This window comes from Bubalus kerabau, chromosome 3, assembly GCF_029407905.1.
Source record: "Bubalus kerabau isolate K-KA32 ecotype Philippines breed swamp buffalo chromosome 3, PCC_UOA_SB_1v2, whole genome shotgun sequence".
NCBI classification, from domain to species: Eukaryota; Metazoa; Chordata; class Mammalia; order Artiodactyla; family Bovidae; genus Bubalus; species Bubalus kerabau.
Genome location: NC_073626.1, coordinates 67,025,659 through 67,049,974, shown reverse-complemented (window position 1 = coordinate 67,049,974; position 24,316 = coordinate 67,025,659). Strand labels below are relative to the sequence as shown.

The 24,316-nt window shown below is 38.2% G+C and overlaps 1 protein-coding gene across 1 annotated transcript in view; it reads left to right on the top strand.

Annotated features, from left to right (window-relative positions):
* The window catches only part of NUP35 (nucleoporin 35), a 32,107-nt gene continuing 7,791 nt past the window's right edge, over positions 1–24,316 (top strand). Inside the window, exons 1-5 of the mRNA XM_055572001.1 lie at positions 1–156; positions 3,414–3,584; positions 5,763–5,890; positions 9,442–9,502; positions 23,971–24,112. Coding sequence (XP_055427976.1) covers positions 117–156; positions 3,414–3,584; positions 5,763–5,890; positions 9,442–9,502; positions 23,971–24,112 — 542 coding nt within the window. The 5' untranslated portion in view covers positions 1–116. The remainder of the gene's footprint in view (positions 157–3,413; positions 3,585–5,762; positions 5,891–9,441; positions 9,503–23,970; positions 24,113–24,316) is intronic.

Below are 24,316 nucleotides of genomic sequence, written 5' to 3'. Positions count from 1 at the left end.
AGCGCATGTCCGGAAGTCACGCAATCCCATAAGGTAGCGCGGCCCCACCCGTGGGGAGAGTTTCCGCCATTTTTGAAAATCAGGAAAGTCCGGGGGTGAATACCGCTGCTGCTGTGATGGCAGCCTTTGCCGTGGAACCCCAGGCGCCCACGTTGGGTGAGTAAAAAACTGCTTTTCCTCGCTGGCACTGCGATGCACACTGTAAGCTTGGAAGCGGGCACGCTGAGAGACAGTAATCGTAGGGTCTCGTCTGCTAATTTCAAGCCGCAAAGAGCTAGCCCTTTGGCTCGCCCCCAGGTTCCAAGTCCGCCCCCTTCTCTAGGCGTCGCCACCCTGTAGCTACCAAGGGGGCTCCGGGACGCTGCGGGCTCCGAGGAAGTCGAAGAAACGGCGGTCTTGTGGTGACTAAGCCGCTTGGTATACTCCCCACAAGCCGGATCCAGACCTGTCCATACCTGAGACTTCGCCGGCACGGCAGACGCTATGCTGGGTTCCCGGATCCTGTGAAGCGTTGGTGGGAAGGTCGTCACCTGTGAACACGTGGGTGGGCGGTGCCCTGGAGCGTGGTCACCTTTCACGGCTGCTCGGTCACCTAGGCTTCTCGTTACTGCTTGATTCCAACTCCTCCCGGGATTCGCAAAAGGAATGTGTTGTTAATGGAAACTTGAGTTGTTCGATATTTAATTAACCAGGTGATGGCAACCATTGAGATATTCCCTTAATAGGAAGCCATGAGTTCGCTTCATTTTCTTTATCTTGGGAAATCACTCTATTGTAGAGGATCTTTTTCTCTACAGTACATTCCTCTACATTACGGTCACGTAGTGATTCCAGCCAGTCCATTCTAAAGATCAGTCCTGGGTGTTCTTTGGAAGGAATGATGCTAAAGCTGAAACTCCAGTACTTTGGCCACCTGATGCGAAGAGTTGACTCATTGGAAAAGACTCTGTTGCTGGGAGGGATTGGGGGCAGGAGGAAAAGGGAACGACAGAGGATGAGATGGCAGGATGGCATCACCGACTCGATGGACGAGGGTTTGGGTGAACTCCGGGAGTTGGTGATGGACAGGGAGGCCTGGCGTGCTGCAATTCATGGGGTCGCAAAGAGTCGGACACGACTGAGCAACTGAACTGAACTGAATGATTAAAAAAAATCATTTCCGTTATATAATGGGGGCATTAAAAAAAATCTTGCGTGTCAGCCTTGGATGTCGATTATTGTGTGTATGTGTCGGTTGAGTTGTGGGTTTTGTGAGAACCGTGGAATAGCTTAAAACAGAAAAGAAACCATCTAGTATAATAGAGATGTATTTGAAAATCGCTAAGAGTCGGACACGACTGTGCGACTTCCCTTTCACTTTTCACTTTCATGCATTGGAGAAGGAAATGGCAACCCACTCCAGTGTTCTTGCCTGCAGAATCCCAGGGATGGGGGAGCCTGGTAGGAGGCCGTCTATGGGGTTGCACAGAGTCGGACACGACTGAAGTGACTTAGCAGCAGCACCTAATGGAACACTAAAACTATGGTTACTTCGACAAACAATGCTAGCTGAGTAAGACACACCACTTAACATTTTAGGAGTAGAGACTCGGAAATGGAAATTTAAGACTTGAGGATCCAACAATATAACTTTTTAAGGAAAATTAGTCTGAGGGCTCGGTGGTTAGTGACAGTTTAGTTAAGAGTCCTTTGGCTCTCCTCACTCTGGTTATTTCTGTTGTATCACAATATGTATTTAGATGTGTCAAAAGTTTTTGGACTTAATTTTTAGTATACTTGCTGCTGTTGTTTAGTCGCTGAGTCATGTCTGACTCTTTTTCGACCCCATGAAAGGTTCTTCTATCCATGGGATTTCCCAGGCAAGAATCCTGGAGTGGGTCGCCATTTCCTCCTCGAGGGAATTTTCCCGAGCCAGGGATCCATCCTGTGTTTCCTGCCTTGGCAGGCGATTCTTTACCACTTAGCCACTTAGGAAGCCCATATATGTGTTTTTTTTGTTTTCTTTTGGGGCTGGGAGATGGTACCTAAAACTTTGTACTTTGAGTTTATAAATATATGTTCATAATATGCTTTTGTTTAGACTTTTGATTTGATTTTAGTATTATGTTCTTTGGAAATATGTAGTAGTACCATGGTAACATAGTAACTAGCACTTTGAAGTAATTACAATGTAATACAGCTCTTCACACCTGTTTCAGTATTTGCTTTCTTTTCCTTTTTCATGTGCTTGCATTGTTACTATCAAGGTCTGCTATAATGAGAAATAAGAGGAAGAGTAATTAATTGACAGCATTTGGATAGTACTAAACACAATTTTGAGGCAGTTAAAATTACAGTGTAGTTAATAAAGGCTGTATAAAATATCAAGTGTTTAAACTTTCTGAGTTCCATAAATCACAAATCAGCTTTGTCAGATAATTGAAAAATTAAATTTTCATAAGCAGAAATTGCAAATTCTACATGTACACAGTAGGTTTTGGATTTTAAGGTACTATTAGAATAATAATTGTAATAACTAATATTTGTGAGTACTCATTGTATATTAGGCACTTGAGTTAAGTGCTTTATTTGCTATCTTTCTAATCAAAGCTGGGTGCTGTGATTATGTCCATCTTTCTGAAAAACTTGAAACCAGGTCTCTTGACTCCAGAGCTCATGTTCTCCTTACTGTGCTATTTTGTTTTGAAATTAGAGGAAGTTATAGCTTCCTTATTTTCATAGTTGGAATAATAATATTACCTAGCCTATAAATTGTGAAAAATAATTTTGAATGGATCATCATGAAGTATCAGTTCTCCTCTTAATTGGTGTTCTGTTAGGGAGACTTACTGATTATTCCTAACTTTAAAATGAATGGTTTTAAAAAATTACCCAAAGCATGCTTCTTAGTCGGTATGCTGCCATCACTGTTACTTCATACGTGCTTTAATGTGTGCAGAATTACACTTTTACTACAGAAATGACGTGGTTTTTGTGTATGGGGAAAGAAAAATGGGACATACAGCTAAATCTGTTGTGTCTAATTTGCTTAGACTTTATGTTGGTAGTGTATCCTGTCCTTGTTTTTGGTTGTTACATAGTAGAAACTGCCAGAAATGGAAAGAAGTTGTTCTGTATGTAGTAGGGATTTTTTTTTTTTTTTAGTCAATAAGCAAAAATTTAAAAATAAATGTTGATTCTTAAATCTATGAAATAATGTAAACGTCTGTCAAATATTATTTTGTTAATGCAAAATATTTTCATATTTTTCTGGAAAAAATTTTATGATTTTTAAAATAATTTAACTGTGGTTCTGTAATATTTAACAATTTTTAATAAATTCTCAAAATTGTGTATACTGGTCCTTGTATCTTTTTGTTACCTATTATTACATTGAAGTCCTTTCTCTGTATTTTATTTTCTGATTCATTTAGGATCTGAACCAATGATGCTGGGTTCACCCACGTCTCCAAAGCCAGGGGTTAATGCCCAGTTCTTACCTGGATTTTTAATGGGGGATTTGCCAGCTCCAGTGACTCCACAACCTCGGTCAATTAGTGGCCCTTCCATAGGAGTAATGGAAATGAGATCACCTTTACTTGCAGGTAGGTAAATGTTTGGGCTTCCCTGGTGGCTCAGCCATAAAGAAACTGCCTGCCAATGCAGGAGATGCGGGTTGGATCCCTGGGTGGGGAAGATCCCCTGGAGAAGGAAGTGGCAACCCACTCCAGTATTCTTGCCTTGGAAATCCCATGGACAGAGGAGTCTGGCAGCCTACAGTCCATGGGGTCTCAAAAGAGTTGGACATGACTTAGTAACTAGATGACAACAAAGGTAAATTGCTTAGTGTAGTTTTAAGTACTATCAGTACATGTACTAGAATTTTAAAAAGAAGAGTGAGGCAGCTTTCACCTTCGTCACCTAAAATTATTGAAACAGGTGTAAGCAATGTAATTTACTTTAATTCTAAGAATCCCTAAAAATATGCATACTGCATTATGTTCAATCTAGCATTGATTGTAACACCATTAAGAACCACTAGGAAAGAAAAGCACTAAATATGATACACCATTTGCCATTTTTTTGTTAATTATTCCTATTTCAGAGATGTTAAAGTGTGTTTGGGTGGGGGAGGGGAATATGGTCATTCAGCTTCAGCTGGATTCAGTTTAAAAAACTTGTCTTAATATAATAACAGCAAATATTCAGTCAAAAGAAATATAATTTGTAAATTTGTAGATATGAATTTGACTTCTAGTGTTAGTGAGTTAAGATTCTCACTCACTGTGTTTAGTGAAAGGACTTACTCCACAAACTATGCTCTGCAGTTGCCAGCACAAAATATTGTTACGTAAACAAAACATCTAATACAGGACTCTTTTAGCAAACAAATATTTTAAGAGATAATTTGGAAATTTTGACCATGAGTAGTGAGAGCTACAGAAATGGTTGAATTCCAAATGTGAGCTAATAAGTGTTTTAGTAGATGTTTAAATGGAAATTCTTTCTTTAATTGTCCTTAAGGTATTATTGGGCTTCCCAGGTGGCGCTAGTGGTAAAGAACCCACCTGCCAGTGCAGAAGATGTAAGAGACTTGGGTTTGATCTCTGGGTAGGGAAGATCCACTGGAGGCGGGCATGGCAACCCACTCCAGTATTCTTGCCTGTAGGATCCCATGGACAGAGGAGCCTGGTGGGCTACAGTCCATAGGGTGGCAAAGAGTCAGACACTACTGAAGCAACTTAGCGTGCCTGCATGTGAGGTGTTATTTGTGTTAAAGTGGTTTATAATTTTTTTTTTTTTTTAAGATTTATCAGGGAGAATTATCATAAGTTATAACTGAAGTGCTTCAGTTAGAAACATTATCTTGGACAGATTATTTATTTTTACATATTTCAAGTGTGTTATTTTATTGTTGTAGCTACCATATATTAAGTATTTATGAGCCAGGGAGTATCCTAAGCATTTTATATGTTATCTTATTCTTTTATCAGTCTTAAAGAGTAGTTGGTACTGTCTCTGTTTCTTAAAGGAGTAAACTGAGGCTAGATGCGGTACAGAGCTTGCTGGAGCTCGCTGGTTAGTGACCACAGGCAGTTAAAGATTGGGCCGGTCTCGTTCATTAGCCTGTGCTCTGGTGTGCACGGCTTTTGCTGCACTGTCTTGACTCGGACATTAGTCTTACAGAAGATGTGGGCTGCTCTACTACTTGACACTGATGATTCTCTGACCTAAGAAGGCCTCTTTGTGGCCCCCAAAGTTGATCCTTTTCCTGTATGTTTATTATGTACTTTAATAAATTTTTACTGTGAGAAACATGGGAATTTGACAGTCAAATTCCACATTAAAATATTATATTTTTTCAGGTATATACAAACTAGAGCTGTTTAGTATTCTACTTTCAAGTGAGAAATAGGATTAAATTTGATATTGAATTGTTAAGCATTTTGTAGAGAAAACAAAAGTTGTACGCATTCACTAAAAACTAACATTTCTATATAGTCCTTGTTCTGGAACCTTTTGTTCAAAGGGCAATCTGTGGATCACCAATATTGGCATCACTGGCAGCTTGTTAGAAATTCATAATCTCAGGCTCCATCCCACACGGTCTGAGACAAAACCTGAATTTTAACAAGATGCCCAAGTGACTCTGTGTATTAAGGTTTGAAAAACACTGGGAGACAGGAGTTTAAGCCTTATTTTAAAAATACTAAAGGATCTTACCAGATAGATGGAAGATTTCTTTGTTTTCTCACCTGACTATGCTGTTTGTACATTGTTAGGTGGATCACCACCACAGCCAGTTGTACCAGCTCATAAAGATAAAAGTGGAGCTCCGCCAGTTAGAAGTATATATGATGACATTTCCAGCCCAGGACTTGGATCAACACCTTTAACTTCAAGAAGACAGGTGATACACATATCCTCATTTATGGCCATGCATACTCATTTCATGTTTTCATGTGGTTATACAGTGAGGGTCAGTAATTTGAAATGTTTCCCTGAAGTCTGTTTTAGTATAACTCTGTTGCATAGGAATAAGCATTAGGGACAGGTACCATAGAGTCTACTGTTTACTCTATGGTACACCGTCAGTGGTTGTTTAAAAGTTCAATATACATAGTTTTGTGACAGAACAAATGAAGATCCAGGATTTTATCCAGATCTCAGGTACCTTGTGATGATTTGAGGTCATTATTTTTAGGGATGGTTTATTAGTATAAGATTGATGCTCTTTGGAAGGAAAGTTATGACCAACCTAGATAGCATATTCAAAAGCAGAGACATTACTTTGCCAGCAAAGGTACTTCTAGTCAAGGCTATCGTTTTTCTAGTGGTCATGTATGGATGTGAGAGTTGGACTGTGAAGAAAGCTGAGTGCCAAAGAATTGATGCTTTTGAAGTGTGGTGTTGGAGAAGACTCTTGAGAGTCCTTTGGACTGCAAGGAGATCCAACCAGTCCATCCTAAAGGAGATTAGTCCTGGGTGTTCTTTGGAAGGAATAATGCTGAAGCTGAAACTCCAGTACTTTGGCCACCTCATGCGAAGAGTTGACTTATTGGAAAAGACTCTGATGCTGGGAGGGATTGGGGGCAGGAGGAGAAGGGGACGAGAGAGGATGAGATGGCTGGATGGCATCAGTGACTCGATGGACGTGAGTCTGAGTGAACTCCGGGAGTTGGTGATGGACAGGGAGGCCTGGCGTGCTGCAATTCATGGGGTCGCAGAGAGTCGGCTATGACTGAGTGACTGAACTGAACTGAATACTCTTTTAGAGCTGTTCACTGTTTACTTATTTTACTAAAAATGCTTCCTTCTGCATGTTTTTGAGTGATGGCCTAGTCCGTTCCTGTAGGTGTTCTGATGGTGATGTTAAATCTTGGCTGGTGTGGATGTAGGTGTTCTGCCAGTGTCACTTTCAGTTATGGATTGCAAGGTAGAGATTCTCTGTTTTGATGGGACTGATAGCACAAAAAAGTGTCTAATACTTATGAAGTGCCTGTAGTGTACATGCCCTGATCTCATGTATTATTCATTTAATCCTCACAATGACCCTGGGATGAATGACTCTCTTAGGAGCTTTATCTCATCACTGAGGAAACTAGGACACCAAAAGCCCAAGGCAGCCAGTCTGGTTGAGCCAGATTTTAAACCCAGGGAATATTGACTCTAGAGCCAGTGTTGACAAGAACGATGCTGTGCTAATACTACTATGATTAGTCTTGGTTGTCAGTTGAAAGGTAGTATTGATTTTTGTTTTAAGTAGCAAGTTTAGGAGCTTTTATAGTCAAAAGTTTTCTCTCCTATTACTGTTATGCTTAGTAGGATACAGAAACAAAATGTTTCAGCTGAACTGGTAAGTTCGTTGTATAAAGATACTTCTGCTGTTTGATTTGGAGGAATATTAAAGGCCTTTCTTTAAATCAAATATAGTATATTTATTGGCAAGTTTAAGAAAAGTAGAAAAATCTTTCAGTAAATTTTGATTATAGGCTTGATACACCTGGCTTACTGGGCCTATTTGTAAAGCAAAGCAAAGTTAATTCATTGTGTTAAACAGAATACTTTCTCTTACCAACACTTGCACACCTGCCCTCCTGTCCAGTGTAGTAGCTACTGGCCAAGTGTGGCTGTCGATGCTTGAAATGTGGCTAGTCCTGTAATTAACTGAGATGTTGTTTTGTGGAAAGTTTTAAATCCTTCATTTTAGGTTAGAAGGATTGGTTAAGAAAAGAAGCCATTCATCACACACACAATAAACAGTTTCAATTCTTAATAAAGGCTTATTTGATTAATTTCAATATACTGCCACTAAGAGAAAAGAAATAGAAACAACAGAGAAAAGTAACTGCATACATATCACCAAACTGGGCCGAAACCCACATCCAGACTTGAATAGTGTTGGGAAGTCCAGAGTAACAGCAGTCTGGAGTCCCTTTTAGGGAAAAGAGTCCTGGGCGGTGTGTCCATTCCACGGGTGAGGTTTTTGGGGACTCCTGCTTATAGTTCCAAGCTGCAAAATAATACCATCATCCATTTGTGTGCAAAAATGCAGCTCTGGTTTTTAAGTTTTACATTGCTGTTTCTTTTACCTTATGAGTCATAAGACTTCTTAGACCTTGGGAGGCTGGCTAGGCCTCCAGGGGCTCAAGAAATTACAAATGCCACTCCCTTTCTTATCTAAAGTGCCAGTTGATTTGTTGGTAACAGTTGGTGTGCTTGCTGGCAAGCACATAGCTTGGCATGGTCAGAAGTCAGTCAGAGGCCTGCTCTCCAGCTTCTGAAGCCTGAACAAGACTCCCTCCATTTTATTTATAATTTCCCTAACAGATATACATGCCTACTCTAGAACAGTTACTCGGTGTGGTTTGTGTTGTGTTTGGACAGTATTGTGATAAACTTAACTAAGTCCAGAACATTCTGTTGTATTTTTCTAAAGGTTGATAGATAAATCTGATGTTTAATTTGGTATGAGGACCTCTGGCTTATAAGTTTATGCCACCTTTCATTACTCCTCTGATAATACCTGGAAAGAAAGGGAGTTTATAGTTACTGCTATGTTCAAAATGTTTAAAAATCTTGTGAGCCATAATTTGTAGAGAAAGCTTTTGACTTGAAAGTTGCTAAGAATATTATTAAAGTCCAAATTAGTTTAACCCCCTGAGACTTTGGTCAGCCTCTCTCTCCTCATAAGTTCTCATTAAGAATTGAACAATGAATTTGTATCTCCTTTTAATAATCTCTTGACATTTGGTCTGGTTGTTGGGTAATAACCAGATTTTAGATTTTCTTACTTTAATCAGAATCTATTAAAAAAATTTCTCTCTGTTTACTTCTAGAGAAAGAGCCTTTCTCATTCTTGATTAGCTATTATTGTTTTCTATTTTGTTTATAGAAAGATTTTTCAACTACTTGAATCTTTAATTTTCTCAGATTTAAAGGAACTAGTTTTTGTTACTTTTTACTAGTAGAGACAGAGATACGCAGTTGTTTACTGTGTAGACTGATTTGAATGTATACTATTTCATGGTTTGTAAGTGTCAATTTAGAAATACAATTTTGCCAACTTTCTGTTTTTCAGTTTGAACTTTGATGATTTGAAGAATCACCATTATATCTGTTATTTCAAATACTGTATTTTAGGTACTAAAAACAAATAGCAGTGTTACTGTTAATAAAAATAGTGTCTTTTTACCTAGTTCAGCTTTTCTTATTTTAAACATTATAATATGCCAACGAGTCTGCCTTTTTAGATTAGTAGTGTTCAACTTAAAAAAAAAAATCAACAACAAAACAAGCAAACTTAGAAAGTACTCTTCAATTGTGAGCTAATAAGAGGCGTTGCCAGTACCTGGTAGACATTCAGTTGTCTGTTGAATGAAGTTCTTCAACATTTATTGTGTTTATTTTATGGTTAGAAGTTTGCACTTGACCTGAACACTTTCTTCTGTTTTCGCTTAGGCAAACATTTCAGTAATGCAGAGTCCCCTCGTTGGAGTTGTGACAGCTACTCCTGGAACAGGTAAGCAATGCCTTTCAATACCAGTGGCAGTGTTTTACTCTTTGAATGAAGATAGTAAGACCTTTGTTGGTAATTGCCAAAATTTTGTCTTATTTTTCAAACTTGGAGACTTTCTCAAATGTCAGTAACTTTCTTTAGGAAGGAAATATTTGTATATTGGTTCTTTTCTGAACTTACAGATAAGGTTATGATATTCTACTGAAAAGCATTAAGAATTAAAAAAAATTATGTATTAGTGTCTCCTGAATTGTTAAAACTGTAATTAAAAAAAAAGTTGCAATTGGAAAGAAGAGGAATGCAGACCGAATAATAAAGATGTTTTGAGAGATATTAATGCATAGCTGTAATGAATGTCATTGACTATAAATAGCCATTGATTATATCTCGTTTTTCTTTAAGATTAATGGTATTTCTGTCACTGTCAGCATCATCATAAGCACAGCTTTTCCAACATATTTATGTATTTATATTTATAATCTATCAAATGTTCATTCAGCAAATACTTGGCATACAATCATGTGCCAGGCCCTGGGAAACTGAAAAAAATAGATAATCTTTGCCTTTATGGAGCTTACATTTACTTATGAAATTTACATTTATAAGTAAAGTAAATAGTTTGTTAGAAGGTAGTATATTTTGTGGAGGAAAATTAAGCAGCAAAGGGAAGTAGGAGATAAGGGCTTATATAACTAAGGTAGCGTATTAGTTTTCTTTTGCTGCCGTAATATATTACCATAAACTTAAAAGTGGTTTAAATGATTCAGTGTATTATTTTTACAGTTCTGGAGGTGAGAAATCTGAAATGGGTCTCAATGGGCTAAAATCAAGGCATTGGTAGCCCATGTTAATTTATGGAGGCTCTGGGGAAGAATCCGTTTTCTGCCTTTTCCATCTTCTAGAGGCTGCCCACATTTCTTTCTGGTCCTCTTCCTCCATCTTTAAAGCAAGCAACATTGTATCTTTCTGATCATTCTGCTTCATGTCAAGTCTTGCTCTTTCTCTTTTAAGAACCCTGGTGAAGACTTCCAGCCCTTCTGCATAGTCAGGATAATCTCCCTATTGTAATGTCATCTGATTAGCAATATTAACATCTGCAGTCCTAATTTTCCTTTACCATGTAATGTAAGATTCCTAGGTTTTAGGGATAAGGACATGGACATCTGGGGTGGGAGGGCGTTATTCTGCTTACTACAAATAGTTATGGAAAACTAACATTTGCTCAAAAATGTTTAGGGAAAGTTTTCTAAACAGAGGAAGAAGCAAGTACAAAGGCACTGAGGTGGGATTGTGTCTGGAGTGTTCAAATATGTGTCAAGAAGTTAGTGTGAAATGGAGTGAGGGAGGGGTAAATAATAGGAGATGAGGCCAGAGAGGTAATGGGGGTTATTGTATTAATAGCACTTGGTCTTTACCCAGAAAAGGTAGAAAAAAATAGGATGAGACTGCCCCTGTGATGTGAATAGACTTTGGAGTAAGGGACAAGGTGGAAGCAAGGAGATCAGATAGTTGGCTACTACCTTAACCCAGGTGAGAGATGGGGGTGGCTTAGACATAAAACAGGACAGGAAAGGAGGAAAAGAGAAGCAACAGCAGAAACAGATGAAAGAAGGAATAGCAAGACAGTAGATTTAAATGAACTGAATGGACAATTACATAAACGAAATGTGCTAAACACCCCTGTTTAAAGGCAAAATGGTTGACAAAGTAATACCCAGTGACAAACAGATCTTTTTATCCTCCAGATCTTGATTTCTTCAAGCAGTGTGTGAGCCATCACTGGCAGTGTTCTTTAAAGTATAGATTTCTACTACTGGTTTGTCCAATGCTATTTCTACCATGTTCCTCCAAGTTCTTCCAGCCTCCACCCACTGCCCTATTCTAACGGTATGTCCACACTTAGAGGTATTACAGCAGCATTCTACTTGGTACCAGAATCTGTATTTTTAAAAAACTTTTGCTGTAACAAATTATCACAAACTTAATGGCTTAAAACAACACACGTTTATTATCTCATAGTTTCTGTGGTCAGATGTCTCGGGCAGAGCTTGGTTCTTTAGAGCTCAGATGTTAGCAGGGCTCTGTTCTTTTCTGGAAACTGTGGATGAATCTGCATCCAGGTCGTTGGCCAAATTCAGTTGCATTCAGTTGGAGGACTGAAGTCTCTGTTTCTTTACCAGCTGTCGCCAGAGGTTATTTTCAGTGTCTAGAGGCTGCCCTCGTTCTTTGGCTTCTGGTTTTCTTTCTGTCTTCAAAAGCTGCAATGGCAGATCAAGTCTTTTTATATGCTTTGAGTCTCTCTGACCTCTCTGTTCTCTTGTAGTTCTGATATGACTTTTCTGCCATCTGCTGCTGTTAAGGGATCATTTGATTCCTTTGGTTCATTGCAGTAGTCCACAGTAGTTCTTTATTTTAAGATGAGCTGATAAATAACCTAATTCTATCTGTAAAATCCCTTCACAGCAATACTTGGATTAGAGTTTGGTTGAATTACCAATCAATAAAACTGGGGGACAGAAACTTTGGGGTGATGACTTTAGATTTCTATCACATATCATGGTGAAAAATCGAGGATGTCACCTCTATTTCAGTTACATACTTGAGGTGAAATGTTGTAGGGGAATTAGGTCAGGTTTTAGCTGTCTTAATCTGATCAAACAAATAGGTAGGTGGCAGTGCTTTGTTGTGTGATGATGCCTTGCTACTTGACTGTTCGCTGTAATAGTGACTGTATGGCTGAGTCAGTAAACGACTCCAGAGACTTTGGAAATGCAAAAGCATGTAATTTAAGTAATGTGTTATATGTTTTAAAGCATTTCTTAGTTGTCTAAAAACATACATTATAATATTCTTACTGCTGTCGTGTAGAAGAGTACAGGGTTAAAGCTAATTAAACTTCCTTTTGTTAATCTATTTTTTCTAATACTGTAACTTTTATGAGTTTCTTGTGATTTTAGAAACCATATGTGAAAATATAAAAACTGTGATAGGAAAATATCCCTGTCATAAAATTGGCCACTGGGAGCCACAGCTGCTTCTCCTTTAAGTTTAAAGAATTTATGTATAGAAAGTCTTAATGGGACATAAGTGAAAAAGAATGCTTCTTCTTGAAAAAGAATACTTTTGAAAACATGTTGTAGGCATGAGGACTATGATGCATGGTTGATACTAAACAAGAAATTGAATAAAAGAGTTGAAAAAATTGAGGAAGAATATGTAGACTTTTCGATTTTTAAACTCTTACATTTAATGTTAAATACATGAAAACTTCTATAATTTGTAAATTTTAACTTTCGGAGGTTGACAGCTTTTATAAAGAGACATCACAGGACTTAATGGTATGAATTGCTGGTTTATGCTGAGGTCTTTCGGAGAAGGCACTGGCACCCCACTCCAGTACTCTTGCCTGGAATATCCCATGGATGGAGGAGCCTGGTAGGCTGCAGTCCATGGGGCTGCTAAGAGTCGGACACGACTGAGCGACTTTCCTTTCACTTTTCACTTTCATGCATTGGAGAAGGCAATGGCAACCCACTCCAGTGTTCTTGCCTGGAGAATCCCAGGGAGCCTGGTGGGCTGCCGTCTATGGGGTCGCACGGGGTCGGACACGACTGAAGTGACTTAGCATGGCATTGTATACATGAGTTTACAGTTCCGGGAGTTGGTGATGGACAGGGAGGCCTGGCATGTTGCAGTCCATGAGGTTGCAAAGAATCGGACATGACTGAGCGACTGAACTGAACTGAACTGAACTTGTATCTAATAAGGAGATTTTGGTTAGTTTTTAACTCTCTGCTGCTGCTGCTGCTGCTAAGTCACTTCAGTCGTGTCCAACTCTGTGCGACCCCAGACACGGCAGCCCACCAGGCTCCCCCAACCCTGGGATTCTCCAGGCAAGAACACTGGAGTGGGTTGCCATTTCCTTCTCCAATGCATGGAAGTGAAAAGTGAAAGTGAAGTCGCTCAGTCGTGTCCGACTCTTAGTGACCCCATGGACTGCAGCTTACCAGGCTCCTCCATCTATGGGATTTTCCAGGCAAGAGTACTGGAGTGGGGTGCCATTGCCTTCTCCGTTTAATTCTATAACTGAGGTTAAAAATCTCTTTTAAAATATTATTTCTGGTGCAGGAAAACCTTGGTCATACAACAAAGTAGGTAATCAAGATTAAAGAATTTCAGAAACTTTTTAATCATTATGGCCTCTGGTAAAGAATACTGAATGTTTGCCCTATCTTTCCCCATCCTCACAGATCAGTTTTCTTCTGCTGCTATTTAAGTGTTCCTCTATTTTTCATCCTATTTTTAATTAAAAAATTTTTTTTCTTGAGAAGTTCTTTCATTTACTTGTCAGCCTTTGCAAGTAGTACAGCATTTATATGAACTGAGCTAAAATCCTTATTTGTGTTAGCATACTGTTAACAGATTAAGTATGATGTTTAGATTATAGCCATTTTTGGCTGCTTTTGTTGATGCCAGGAACTCAGAATTCTAATAGTGTTCCTAGAAGAGCAGATAAAGGACTAATTTTTCTGTGAGTAGCTTTTCCCTGACACTTCTTTGTCTGATCTGGGTTAGCTGTTCCTTGAGTGTGAGCCTGTAGAACTCTCTCTGGTAGGCTCTTATCTTACTCCATTACTGGGTTATGATCTTTAGGACAGAGATTCCTTCTATATACCTTCATTGTTTACCTATCACAGACCTGGGTATAAAGGGACATCAGTAAATGTTGGTTGACTGAATGGATTGATGGATGTAAGTTGTAGTGAGTTGAATGGTGGCCCCCAAAATGACATGTTCACATTCTAACTCCTGGAACCTTTTTGTGGCCAAAACATATTAATTTAAGGATCTTGAGAGGGGTATCTCTCAAGGAGAGTAGACAGTTAAGGAGAGAGGAAAAGAGGGGAAGATAATCCTGGTTATTACCTGGATGCAAGTGTGCCCTAAATCCAATCACAGGTTTTCTTAGAGAAATTTGGCACAGAGAAATTTGGCACAGACAGGAGAGATAATACAGAGGAGAAGGTGATATGAAGTGAGGCAAACATTGAAGTATTGTAGCATGAAACTAAATAAATTTTAGTGATTAATTTTAAAAAGTTAATGCCACAGGCAGAAAAATGGTCCCCCAAAGATGTCTGTGTCCTAATAATACCCAGGAGTTGTGAATATGTTACATTTACATGGTAAAGAGAAATTAAGGATGCTATGGAATTGAGATTGCTAATCATCTCATCTTACACAAGAAGATTATGCTGGACTAATAGAGTGAACCCAGCAGAATCACAAAGGTCCTTAAATGGCGAGGACCTTTGTGTTCTCTAACACAAAAGTCACCAGCGTCTCTGGAAGCTACAGGAGCCAGCAGGCAAGGAATTCTTTGATTGCTGGCCTTCAGCAGGTGTTAGACTCTGCTGAAAACTTGTTCTTAGACTTTTGGTTTCCAGAACTTTAAGAGAGAATAAATTTCTTCTGTTTTAAGCCACTCAGTCTGTGGTAGTTTGTTACAGTAGACAGAGGAAACTCCTATATGTATATAGTCTTTTGAGGCAATGACATCCCACACTGATGATTGGAATATTTGTGTCCAACTTGGTGTGGCATAGTTTTTCTTTCATATATTGAGTAAAATTAGCCTTAATCTAGATTATATTAGTTTCTTATTGCTGCTGACACAGATTATCACAGATTATAGTGGTTTCAAGTAACTCATTTATTATTTCAAAATTCTGGAATTCAGAAATCTGGAATAGGTCTCAGTGGGCTAAAGTCAGAGTATTAGTAGGACTCCATTCTTTTGTGGAGGTGCTAGGGGAGAATCTTGTTTTCTTCTCTTTTCCAGCTTTTAGAACTGCCCATATGTCTTGGCTCATGCATTTTTACCAACTTCAAAGCCTGCAGTGGTTAGTTGAGCCTTTATTTCACATCATTTGTTTCCCCTTGTAATTTAAGGACCTTTGTGATTCTGTTGGGTTCATTCTATTAGTCCAGCATAATCTTCTTGTGTAAGATGAGATGATTAGCAATCTTAATTCCATAGCATCCTTAATTTCTCTTTACCATGTAAATGTAACATATTCACAACTCCTGGGTATTAGGACACAGACATCTTTGGGGGACCATTTTTCTGCCTGTGGCATTAACTTTTTAAAATTAATCACCAAAATTTATTTAGTTTCATGGCAAAATAGTCATAGTACCATTGATTGGTCTCTAATTTTAGTGGGATAATATCTTATGTTTTAGTCAAAGTAATAATTGCAGATTGTTTAAAAATAGCACATAGTACTTAGATGCAGTACTATAATGAAATGCTGCAGTCTTTAGCTTTATTCCTCCAGAACTAGCATGTCCAGATCTTAGAGCTATTCCTTTTGGAATTTAGCTTCCCTTACCTGAGTAAGTTGCTGTATTAGCTATCTGTTGTCACTATGACATATTACCACAAGTTCAGTGACTTACAACAGTTTGGATTTATTTTCTTGTAGTTCTAGAAGTCAGAAGTCCAAAGTCAGTTTCATTGAGCTACAGTCAAGGTGTTGGTAAGACTGGTTACCTCTGGAGGCCCTAGAGAGGATCCATTCCCCTGCTTTTTGGTTTTGTGTTTTCCAGTTTCTAGTGGTTACCTATATTCTTTGGTTTGTGGTCCCTTCTTTCAACTTAAAAGTGTACTGTATCACTCCAGTCTTTTTCCATCATCACATTACATCTCTTGTGAGGACACTGGTGGATGTATTGGGGGTCCACCTGAATAATCTTCGATAGTGTTCCCATCTCAGGATCCTTAATCCTAAATGCATAATCTCTTTTGCTATGTGTTCTGGGGATTAGGATGTAGCCATCCTGGAGGGCCATTACTTAGTTGGCTGTATATAATTATATTGCTAATTCTTGATTTTCATTTTTAAAGTTGCTATATTTATCTTAAGGTAATTGAAGATAATTATCTCCCCTGCATTATCTGAATATAATTGAAATATATCAAACTTTATTCCTTTGTCAGTGTTTTATATTACTATGATTATATAAGTGCTGTTTAGTGTTGCATCAAGTAGTATATTATAATTTATCCTTCCTGTAAAATTTTAATTTTTCTTAATAGTTGTTTCTTTTTTCCATTTGTCTAATTTTCTATGTGCCATTTGCTTCCTTTAAGCAACTGTTCTGCTGCTGTGTCTTTTTAAAAATGCTCATAGTTTCATTTTTGTTTGTTTTAAACTGAGAACTTCTAATTCTCAGCTTCTCTTCTGGCTGTTTCCTATATTAGCTTGATGTACAGCTCTTATCTCAGGATTTGCCTTAGCAAGTTTCTAGAGTTGCTCTATTTTTCCTAGTTAACATGTTTTCTTAGTTTATTATCTCATTTTGGTGAAGGACATATTTGAGTACCTTTCTAGGAAAACTTACATGGGAAATAAACTTTAAGACCTTGAGTTTGAAATGCTTTTTACCTTCCTTGTAAGTGGGTTGCTTGTTTGGCCAAGTATAGAGTTCTAGATTGGAATTTTGGAGGCATCATTCCTTTGTCTTCTGGCTTCCAGTGTTCTGCAGAAGTCAGACACAGTGATGGTTCCTAAGCTGTTGTAGGGGCTTGGTTTCAAAAAATTTAAGGTCTCTGTATGGTTAGTGTTTTCAGTTTCACAAATCTGCCTTGGTCTGGGACTTTATCTTTCTGGGGAGTTGGTGGATCCTTTAAATCAAGACACTTAGCCTGGGTTTTGGCAAACTTCCTTATATTTGATAATAGCTTTCCCACTGTTTTCTGTGTTCTCTATCTCTCTGGAATTTCTTCTGTTTGTGAGTGCTGCTGAGATTTCTAAGTTTCTACTTTTTCTATGTTAGAGTGTCTTGTATATCTGTATTATACTTTCTGAAAGATGTCCATAATCTCAATTTCCAGTGCATCTAATAATTTATTTTGATATTTTAATATTCAATGATCTTTTTTGCTGCTGTTCTCTTAAAGTATTTAAAATGTAGCATCCTGTCTTGTTTCATGGTTAAAATAACTTACCAGTGAAGTTCACGTTGGACTTTTATTCCTGTTCATACTGTTTCCTTCTAGATCTTTTTTTTTTTCCTCTCTCCTTTTTCTTTCTTTTTTTTTTAACTCTTATACCTTTTCTTAGTGAAGACATATATATTGAATGAGGCACTAAATAGCTACTTGGAGTCTGTGTGTGTGTGTGTGTGTGTGTTGACAATGGTAGGAAGGGGGAAATTAGTGGAGAGAGGTTATTCTGCCTCTTTTTGGGCTTTGCTGTAGGAGCATTGGACAGTTAGATAAATTTTTGTTGGAAAAATATCTGATTTCAGTATATATAGGTCCTTTCTCTTAAATTTCCCAAAGAAAAATTCTTTAATATTCGGTATTAATGTCTAAGCTGCTGTTCTGAATATAGAAAGGGAGAAGTCTTCTTTTCAATATGCAGATTTTCACTTAGTCTCTTACATAGTTATTCTCCACTGTGACTGGGACCCACCTGCTGCTGCTGCTGCTAAGTCACTTCAGTCATGTCCAACTCTGTGCGATCCCATAGACGGCAGCCGACCAGGCTCCCCCATCCCTGGAATTTTCCAGGCAAGAGTACTGGAGTGGGGTGCCATAGTCCTGAGGTATTGACGTTTCTTTTCCTTGGGGACTAACACCTTGGTGTTTTGGGGGTGGAGTAGCTGCACAAGATGAGGAAGGCCTTGCCTTTTCATCCCTTATTATATACTCTCTTAAACTAGTTTTCCTTGATTTCAACCAGGAGTCTGTTTCACACCTTCTGTGGTCTCCAAAACCTTGGACTTTCCAGAGTGATTGTCATTAGGTACCTGACAAATGCTGGAGATGAATATTGGTGTTCAGTTCATCGTACTATTTTGGATATTGTTATATTCATCTGGGTACAATGCGTTTGTCAAACTGCAAGTCTGAGCATACAGTCCCTGCAAGACTGCTGTATCTTCAGGTGCTGACTGTAAGTTTAGGGGTCCCCAGGGCCACTTTCATTTCAGACTTGCTGGCTGCAAATTCAGGCTTTCCCAAGCCCACTTGAAGGTCTGATAATTCACTAGACAGATTGAGGATCCACTGAAAGTGCAATGCTTACAGTTAGTTTTATTATAGAAAAGATACAGATTAGAACCTTCTAAAGAAAGATCTATGTAGGCTGAAGTCTGGGACTGTTCCAAGCAAGAGCCGTGACGTGTTATCCTCTTGGCATTGACACATGCAGTATGCCCAGAGTATTGGCAAGCAGGGAAGCTCATGGAGCCTCCATGCCTTGAGTTTCCATTGGAGTTTCATCACATAAAAATGATTGCATCATCGATCAAGTGGCTAAACTCAATCTCCATCCCTTCTTCTGCCCAGAGGTGACCTTTAACATGGGTCTTTATGGGTGGTCATTATGGCATGACCGACTTCACTAAAAGTCACCTTGTTAGCATGAACTGTCAGGCTCACTTGAGGTTGAGGGGCCTGCCACAAATAACAGAAACGCTCTCCTGGCTGGGGAAATTTCCTAGGGTGTAGGGGTTATCTCCCGGGAACCTGGAAAGGCCAAACATCTCTTTGGACTGAGACCAAATTCTTTGTGTATGTTGTGCTACATTGTTTCATGCTAAGAAGGTAGCAGCACTGCCAGGGACCTCTTTTTCTCCCAAGTTTCATATCCCATGTATCTATTTAAAATTTCCCACTCTTTCTGTCTCTTATTTTCATTTAGGTTAGTGGTCTGTTTTGAAATAATGGAATCTGGTCTTTCATTGAAGACATTTTCATAAAAGGTAGTAAGTTCTTTTGCCTTCCACTTCCAGTCTGATCTTAAGACTGAGTAATGATTTACCAAGGGAGACACAATTTGATGTGGTTTGATAGGCACACTTTTTCATTATACAAAGCATTGCTTGCAGGTACCAGAAGTCTGATTGAAAGGAAGAAGTAAAATTACTGGACCAATGAAACAGTAACAAGGTGGGGGGCAATTATGCTAAAGTTATGTACATAGTTTTATATTATGTATAAGTGATTTATGTTTTTCAGAGTAGTTGATGAGGCAAAAATTAGATTGCTTATTTGAGACTTAATTTTGATTTATTTTTAAAGGTCATAATGGTTGTCTTATTTTATCCTTCATTTAATTTCTTCCTTGAAGGTTATATATATGATATAGCAAAGCTAAATTGTACCTTCTTAATGGTAATACAGGACATAAAATTTTTGAATTGGCTTTAGATTTTATACTAAAATGCCTTTTTACTATCTCTTTTATTGTGTTAAAGGCATGTCTTTGTAGTAAGAACTAAACTTATTTAAGGTTATCTTTTGTTTTCTACTCTGGAAAAGTGTTAGGGATTCCTCCCAATAGTTTATTTAGGTCTTCCCTGCCTGTAGTACTCTAGGGAGTATGTTGGAGGCAGAGGGTAAGGGAGGGGTGATATTTAACAAATCAGTTCTATGTGGTATATCCTTTCACTAATCAATTCTGTGTGGTGCATTCCTAAAATCTCATGTGATTGTTGAGAGCCTGCGAGGGCCAGGGAGCCATGGCAGAATGGATCGGGTTAGAGCCCCCATTAATCTTAATCATTCCATTTTTTGACCCTGTTCTATTTGCTTTCTTGTTCTTATACCCCACTCCTCACCCCACCCCCCCAGTCGGTAAAGAATCTGCCTGCAATGCTGGAGACCTGGGTTCGATTCCCCGGTCGGGAATATCCCCTGGAGAAGGAAATGGCAACCCACTCCAGTATTCTTGCCTGGAGAATCCCATGGACGGAGGAGCCTGGCGGGCTCCAGTCAATGGGGTCGCAAGAGTCGGACACGACTGAGTGCACTGTCTCTTTGTGTGCTTCTTCATATTTCCTAGCAGGAAAGTTGATAAGTTGATTAGCTCACTTATTAAAGTAGGGTGTCTCATTTTAAATCAGGCTTATTTTAGAAATATTTTATTTTTTTATTTTTTATTTTTTTCAATATTTTATACCTATTAAATGCCTCTGTGATGAGGAAGAAAAGAAGAATTGCTAGGAAAAAGAAAAGTTACCAAATGTATTTTAGCATCCTGTGCAGTTTAACATTCTTTAAGTTATTTACTTTGTATTGTCTCTCTTAAGCATGAATTTAATTTTAAAATTAGGCACATCTATAGACTGAACCATGTAATATACTAGAATTCCATGTCCTTCTTGGATATCCTTTTGTTTTCTCTAGAGTTAATAATAACTGTTCCATACCTTCTTTTGCTTGATTACTGTTGTAAAAATATTTAAATATTTGTCAAGTTTCTGGTTGCTAAATTGTTTTTAGCCTGATTTCTTGACAACTGAACATAAGAGAATCAGTTTTGAGCATCTCTTATTTTCTAGTAGGGGCTAGTATAGTGTTTTGATTAAATAGATTTCTTAATTAGCCTAGCAGATCTGAGGTGATCTGAAATTATTTACTTTTTTCCATAAGGAAAGGCTATATTAATGTGTTAAATTAGATTAATTCTGGTTTCTAAACTTGAGTCCAGATGATGTAAGGGAATTCAAGTTGCATGGCATAAAGAATTAAGAACTTTGAAATTTGTAAATGGTCATATTTTTCCTCTTTAGTTAAATCACATTGTTACATTGCAGTTTTTACTTTATTGATGCCTTTGACTTTTAATTCTGTTGAGGCTGTAGTTTTGGTTTAATACTGCTTGGAGGCGAGAGAATGGAGATCATTCTTGGAAGTCTTATTTTAGATTTGGCTCTGAATATGTTTGTGCTGTTGATGTAAAATAATAATTGTACCAAGTACATCATTCATAGTATTGAATTTATATCTTGTTAAAATAGTTAACTTTTGTGAGTTCTTATCTTTCTAATGTTCCATTTGATTCTTGAAGTAACGTTTAAGTCTACTGTTCCAGGTTAATTGATGGATATAATATAATAGAGGGAAACTAACATTACAGAATTATTGAGCTATCATTGACAGTCAAGTTTAAATTGTATACTATGTGCTGATTTGCTACACTGATATATTACAAAATGATCCTAGTGTTTGCTGACACTTCATCATATTACTTAATTACCATTTCTTTTTTTTTTTTTGTGGTGAGAAAACTCTATTCTCTTAGCAGCTTTTAAGTATGTAATCTGGTATTATTAGTGATAATCAGCATGCTGTACTTAAATCCCCAGAGCTTATTCAACTGTACCCTTTGACCAGAACAACTCCCCTTATCCCCTATCCCCAAGTCCCTGGTAACCACTGCTGTGAGTTCTGCGCTTTTACACTCCCATATAAATGGGGTGATACAGTATTGGTCTGACTTCTTTCACTTACCATCTTGAATGTCATGCACTCAAGGTCCATCCATATTGTCGCAAATGGCAGGACTTCGTTCTTTTAAATGGCTGACTGACATTTCGTTGGACTTACGTAGCACATCTTTATCCATCTATCTACTGATGGACCTTTATTTTGTATCCGTATCTTGGCTGTTGTGAATAGTGCTTCAGTGAACATGGGAGTGTAGATATCTGAGATCCTGCTTTCATTTTCCTGGGCTATATGCTCAGAAGTGGGATTGCTGGATCATATGTAGCTCTATTTTTAATTTTTTTGAGAACCCTCTATACTGTTTTTCATAGTGTGTGTACCAACTTGTATTCCCACCAGCAGTGTATAAGGATTCCCTTTTCTCTAAGTCCTTATCCTTATCTCTCTTTTTTTTTTTAAATGATAGCCATTGATGAATAGCCATGAGATATCTCATTCTGGTTTTGATATGCATTTTCCTAATGATTAGTGATATTGAGCACCTGTCTTTGTACCTGTGGACATTTGTATGTCTTTGGGAAAATGTCTGTTGAGTTCCTCTTTCCATTTTTTTTTTTTAATTGGATTGGTTTTGTTTTGTTTGCTTTTTGCTGTTGAATTGTATGAGTTCCTTATGTATTTTGGAATATGTATCTGCATATGTATTCCTTATCACTCTTCTCTGCATTATGATTTTTTTCTTACAGGATTTTGTTTTCTAACATACTAGGTATTTGCTTGTCTCTCTTCCATGAGAATTTAAGCTCTGTTAGAGATTTTTTTTCCTCCCTTTGGTCTAACTTGGTCACTTTTTGTATCTTTAATACCTGGAATGTCCTTAGCATACATTTAAAGTCTCTGCTTCTCAGAAATAAGTGGTCTTAATAGGACAGAACTTCTGAAATAAAATGAACATGTAAAGTGTTTAGCTTGACATATTGGACATGAAGCACTCATTAATTGTAGTTGTTGAAGGATAAGAAAAGAAAAAATAGAATCAGACATTTCAGATAGAAATATCCTGAATAAGAGAAAACTGCATTCACATCTTAGGGACTAGGGTAGTACTGTTTAGGAGCACACTGGAAAAATAAGGTTGGAAGTATATCGATGCTTTTGAATTGTGGTGTTGGAGAAGACTTTTGAGAGTCCCTTGGACCTCAAGGAGATCCAACCAGTCCATCCTAAGGGAAATCGGTCATGGGTGTTCATTGGAAGGACTGATGTTGAAGCTGAAACTCCAATACTTTGGCCACTTGATGCAAAGAGCTGACTCATTGGAAAAGACCCTGATGCTGGGAAAGATTGAGGGCAGGAGGAGAAGGGGATGACAGAGGATGAGATGGTTGGATGGCATCACTGACTCGATGGACATGGGTTTGGGTGGACTCCGGGAGTTGGTGATAGACAGGGAGGCCTGGCATACCTCCTTCATGGGGTCACTGAGCAGATATGACTGAGTGACTGAACTGAACTGAACTGATATTGTGGAGACCAAGGTATTTGGATTTTGTACTGTCTAATGAGAAGTAATAGAGTATTTTTAAGGCAGAGGTGCCATAACGAAAGTGGTGGGTTTGGAAGATGAGTCCAACAGAAGTCCTTGAGGTTGACTGGAGATCCTTCTGGTGTAGGTTTAACTGGAAATTAATAAAACATTTAGAAATTTGTAATAAATATATTTGCAAAGTCATAAGTTACACTCAAATTTTAATGGTTTCCTCTCATTGTATCAGTTCAGTTCACTTCAGTCGCTCAGTCATGTCCAACTCTTTGTGACCCCATGAATCACAGCACGCCAGGCCTCCCTGTCCATCACCAACTCCCGGGGTTCACCCAGACTCAAGTCCATCGAGTCAGTGATGCCATCCAGCCATCTCATCCTCTGTCGTCCCCTTCTCCTCCTGCCCCCAATCCCTCCCAGCATCAGAGTCTTTCCCGATGAGTCAACTCTTCGCATGAGGTGGCCAAAGTACTGGAGTTTCAGCTTTAACATCATTCCTTCCAAAGAAATCCCAGGGCTGATCTCCTTCAGAATAATTATGATTTGGGTACAGTGTATATTTTGAATTATTTATGGAATTGCCAACTTTTGATATACTTTTCCATTTAAAACTAAAACTTTCATTTAAAATAAACCAAAATGTTTATATTGGTAACTAACTTACTAAATATACTAATATAGGGCAAAGTGTGTTTAGTCCTGCAAACATTGGTCAACCCCGAAAGACAACGTTATCTCCTGCCCAGTTGGATCCTTTTTATACTCAAGGAGATTCTCTGACATCTGAAGATCACCTTGATGACACTTGGGTGACTGTGTTCGGGTAAGGTTTCTAGATAATTTACCTTTAAAGCAACAACGTTTTCTAATGAATATTATCAAATATATTTAAAAAAACTAAAATAGTTGCACAGCAGATACTCATTTCTCTACCTAGATTCACCTAAATTCATCTTTTTTGTTATTGTTGGTACATTTCAGGGTAAGTTGCAGACATCAATATATATCACCTTGACATTTCTTCTCT